Genomic DNA, 4,860 nt, shown 5'->3' with positions numbered 1-4,860 from the left:
GAGGGATCCTTACCCAGGTATCTGCAAAAATAAGCTGAAATCGTGGCTTCTTTGCTTGCAGCAGCTCCATTCTTTCATGCCGTCATGAAACATAGGCTGAAAAAACATATATCTTAAGGAAACTGACGATGATTTCCTAAACAGAAATGCCTCTCAACTAAGGGGAAAACTTACTGCCTGCAAGAGAATAAAAACGATTAGGAGAGCTGTTAGAACTTAGAACAGTAGTGGCGAAATAAATGTGGAGCAAGCAACTATACTTTGGAACACACTTGATGAAAAATAAATTGCGATTCAAATTGATCATGTAAGATAAGCAGGAATGCGTGCATAATGTAGTGTCTGGTTATTTGTATGAGGTTCTACTATGTGCAAAATCCTATATGTGCCACTAATACTCCATAGGCACCTTCAGTGGCAGTATCCAGTAGTGTGAAAAGGGCTTAAATGTCACAATCCAATTTACAATCACCTCGAATATAGTGTTTGTGGTTGTCTAATTGGTCAATTTAATCCGAATAAAGCAAGATAATAGTTCCTTGTGGAACAGGTAGCCATTCTTTTCCCAGTCTTGCAGTCATTTACTTTTGACAAGTACAGTTATCAACTACAAAAGATTGTAACAGTCACAAAAGGTGGTACTGACTATTTTCATTTCACTGAAACATTTTGCACAACTAGTGCAGCTAGTGAACAACTACAAGGGATGGATCAAGTGAACATTTTAAGCATATAAGGCAGCTGGTCAGCGGAAGAAACTAAACAATACTGTGAATCAAGTGTCTACCCGTGGGGAGGGAAGAAACTTCATTACCCTTTTTTATTATATATATATATGATGAATTGTAATGTGACCCATGACCCATCTAGCATGGGACAAAACTATTCCCCAGTTGCTCACCCGTCACATATAGCTCAAGCTCTCCTCGACAAAGAAGAAAAGAGCGGGTAACTTATAAGCACGGCACCTCAAGCTGAAGGTTACCAGAATTATGTTTCGAATTAGCAACAACTGAGTTGAATCTAGCTGCCAAATATGTGCCTGCTTGAGTGCAGGCTCTGGCCACACCCCTAAACCTTAGCACAAAGATTGAGGAATCCAACCTAGTGGTAGAACTGCAGGGCCGGCGCAGGTACTCGGGGCAGGCGAGCAGATGCCAACCCCTTTCTATTTGGGATTTAAAGCAGTGATGTAACTCATAATTGTCTTGCCCGGGTACCAGGGTTTTGGGAGGAGAGGAGAGGTCAGATGAGGCGGAGGAGGAGCTTACGGAGGGGTGGTATTGGCAGGAGCCCTCGGGGTTGTCGTCGTCGGTGAAAACGGCGTCGCAGCCGATCCGCTGGCACCGCACCGGCGCGGCTGTGCCGCTCTTCGCCGCATCCGTCGCCGTTGACATCGCCGCCGGTGCCCTCTCTCCGAGTCCCCGCCGCCCGCTCTGGAAAAAGGTCGAAAGATCTCGAGACTTTTCCTGTCTGCCATTACCACCGAATTTTTTATTTTTTTAGCCATTTTTTAAAAACATTTTAACAAATATGCTCAAAATCTGGACCCTTAGCTCGGCGACATCATTGCTGGTGCCGAGCTTACACGTCTCAGTGCCATCGTTGCTGACGCCGAGGTCTTGGGCTCGACGCAGACGTGGCGGTGACTTGGCAGCCAGCTCGGCTCCGTAGATCTTGGTGCCGAGTTCGGCGCCGTAGATCTTGGCACCAAACTTGGCGCCGAGCTTGACGCCGTGGTTATTGGCGCCAAACCTATCTTACGGACGGGCTCTCTCTTTCTTTCTCTCTTCCTCTCTCTCGCGCCCTGAACCAGCGCACCACCGCCGCCCGCGCCCGCGCCAGTGCCCGGCCACCCGCCCCTATGCGCCCTCGCCCGCGCCCTGCCGCCCGCACCCGCGCCCTTCCCCGCGCTCTCGCCCGCGCCTGCGGTGTCCACCACGCCGGCCACTGCGCCCGGCCTCGCCCGCTGTGCCGCCCGCGCAGGAGCCCGTCGTGCCGCCCACAACCGCGCCCCGCCGTGCCGCCCACGACCGCGCCCCGCCTCACCCACCGTGCTGCCCGCGTAGGTGTCTGCCGTGCCGTGGCAGCGACGTGCCCGCCGTGCCGTGCCGCCCACGCCCGACCTCGCCCACCGTGCCACCGGCGCCACTGCCGGCCTCAGCCCCTGCAGTGCCCGGCCGCGCCACCACCGGCCCGGCTCGTCGGCCTCACCCACGCCCGCCGTCCGCTGTGACTCCGTCCTAGGGCATCGATCCCGGTGTCCGCTGCGACTCCGTCGACGTCCGTGACTCCATCGTCGGACATGTAAAAATTATGAATATGCAATGTACGTACTTAGTTAACTTTGATTGTAGTGTAGTAGTTTTGACATTTGTTATTTACTAGTTAATGTGATGACTTAGGTAGTTGATTTAGTTAGTGATCTGGTGAGATAGATATGTAGATAGGTAGAAACATAGATACATAGGTACATAGATATAGTTAGATAGCTACTTAGGTAGTTATATATTTAGTTAACTAAATATGATCTAATTATTTAGTGAGTACACTGTATATATATATACACACACATAGTTATTATCTTATTTACTTAGTTTGTAGTTAGAAAGTACTTGTTAGGTATTATTTATCGTCTAATTTGGACTAAATACACACATAGTTATTATCTTATTTATTTAGTTTATAGTTAGAAAGTACTTGTTAGGTATTATCTATCGTCTAATTTGGACTAAAAGATATGTGTTTCGTTACGTGTTTGAACTAAATGGATAATCTAGTGAGCATATATCATGGAGGCACCGTGAAAAGAAATCGCTATGGATATATTGAGTTTATTGGGATGCAAAGTGTGCATGTGTTATTCAATGAGAAACCATCGTTTAGTGAGTTGGTTGCAAAGGCTCGGGAGGAGCAACATTGCCATGGAGCTGATGTTGATGATGTCATCATAGTGGAGGGTGTACTTCACCTAGGTTTCCCTCCCAACATCCTTAGGAAGATGATCCCAATTGGGTGTGTAGACCAGTGGGAGTACGATGATAGCAGCGATATATCACTTCACTTACATAGTACACCTATAGCATCTAGACTTTTCAGTGATTTATCATGTCAACGACGAATAGACTTTTCAGGAAACGAATCTAGGCTTTTCAATGTCTATTGAAATAGGCTCTTCAGTGAAACTAATTAGGCTTCTTATGACAAGTTATAACACATTGAAACGGCAACTAAACCTGCCTCTACCTATATATACGCAATGCTGGATGCATTGCTACTTACTTCCCAACTAGTATTTTCTTTTGATGCAGTACCAATGTCTAGAGGGTCGTCCAGAGAGAGAGAAAATGGGAAGGGAACTATCATTGTGTGGGAGGGTTCTCTTAGTCCCGATTTCTTTAAGGAAGCTCTTTATGAGAGGTTTCCAGTTAAGAGGAAAAGTGATTTCACCAAAGAAGTACCACTGAGAGGATACGATGAATGAAAAGAAGAGTGGTCAAAATGCATGCATGGTGAGGACTGCCTAGTGCAGATGTTCACCAAGGGAATAGATGGAGGCAATCGTTTCTTTAAATGCCCGCGAGCATGGGTAATTGCTATTACTATTTGTTTCTTTAATATGTTCCTCTTCTATACAACTTACATGACATACTTATTGCAGTCTTCCTTGGCCAAAGAAAACTGTGGGTTCACTAGGTGGGTCGATCCTTAACCTATTTATCCATATGCAGAGTACATCTACTACCTGCAGGACCATATCTTCGATCTAGAAAGGGAAGTTAGCAGCGGTTACATGGACGACGAATAGGACGAGAACAACAATGGTGCCGATTCACATGAGGCACTCTGCAATGATTTATATTGTACCTGCCCTAACCATAAGAGCAAGGGGCCTTCACCATCACCCCAGCCACCACCACCAACAACAATGGGAGGCTACTGTGGAGAAGGTTCAACGCAATTTGCTATGTGGCCACACTACTAGGACGACCCTGTCTTATTCATATGGCACATCCATGTGTTTGTTGTTTGGTTTAATTACCTAAGGCACGTTAGGTTTAGTCAAAAGAACTTTGTACCCTAGTTTGGTACATGTTCTCACATGCCATTTCATGTGTTTTGTGTGTTGAATTATATAATACCCTACTTCGTTAGGTTGTGTTTGCAGCACGTGATCACATTTCACTATGTTCGCAACATTATACTGAATATTATGACCACAAATAATGAAAACAACTACATAATGAAAAGTCCAATACTATGCCACATTAAACAACACAATAATACTAGAAGTACGTGCCGATAGTATACAACATTGTTCATGAATAAACCATAGAACTAGCAAGTTATGGAGACTACTGAGTTCAACGAGACCACTTTCCCTTCCTCAGGGCATCGGGATTCTCCTCCATCGCTGCTTTCGTTCGGCGTGCACACTCAAGCTTCTTCTCCCTCTCATCCATGTACACAGCAACACGCCTCCTTTCCTCCTCTTCCTTGTGCCCCTTTTTTGCAGCCTCCTCTCTGTGTCTTTTCTCCATTATCTCCTTGTCCTCTGTCTTCCACCGCAACAGTTCTGCATCCATTCCTTGTCTTTAGGCTTGATCTTAGTGTCGATCCACTGCTCAAAATCACAGAGCGGTGGAGGGGTCTGCAAAAAATGCAATTGTTACAAAACAAAAAAAATCATGCAAGATGTCATATGACACAAACATCAATTCCTCACCATCTTGTTAATGCGGCGCCGACGTAGTGTAGGCTTAAACGCAAAATTGGAACACATCCAATACCTCTGCCTATACGTGTCCTCTTCATCGGACTTGGCTACCTTGCAAGGATCGCCACAAAAGCACATGGGCA

The 4,860-nt window shown here is 46.1% G+C and overlaps 1 protein-coding gene across 1 annotated transcript; it reads right to left on the bottom strand.

Annotated features, from left to right (window-relative positions):
• Positions 1–9: 9 nt before the first annotated feature.
• LOC136469994 (cysteine and histidine-rich domain-containing protein RAR1-like) lies at positions 10–4,586 on the bottom strand. The gene is made up of 3 exons (XM_066467982.1): positions 4,438–4,586; positions 1,272–1,473; positions 10–96 (listed from the first exon to the last, which is right to left on the bottom strand). Exons 1-3 carry the CDS (start codon positions 4,584–4,586, stop codon positions 10–12), a joined length of 438 nt encoding a protein of 145 aa, XP_066324079.1.
• Positions 4,587–4,860: the final 274 nt, after the last annotated feature.

This window comes from Miscanthus floridulus, chromosome 8, assembly GCF_019320115.1.
Source record: "Miscanthus floridulus cultivar M001 chromosome 8, ASM1932011v1, whole genome shotgun sequence".
Classification (NCBI taxonomy): domain Eukaryota; kingdom Viridiplantae; phylum Streptophyta; class Magnoliopsida; order Poales; family Poaceae; genus Miscanthus; species Miscanthus floridulus.
This window is presented reverse-complemented; position numbering and strand designations above follow the sequence as displayed.

What these genes read in the sequence shown, in the direction of transcription:
- LOC136469994 (XM_066467982.1), bottom strand. Translation starts at nt 4,586, where the DNA reads ATGGATGCAGAACTGTTGCGGTGGAAGACAGAGGACAAGGAGATAATG. An exon ending in GAGAGGGAGAAGAAGCTTGA is followed by an intron (nt 1,474 to 4,437) that starts GTGTGCACGCCG and finishes TGGTAATGGCAG; the next exon opens with ACAGGAAAAGTCTCGAGATC. An exon ending in CCTGCCAATACCACCCCTCC is followed by an intron (nt 97 to 1,271) that starts GTAAGCTCCTCC and finishes ATGTTTTTTCAG; the next exon opens with CCTATGTTTCATGACGGCAT.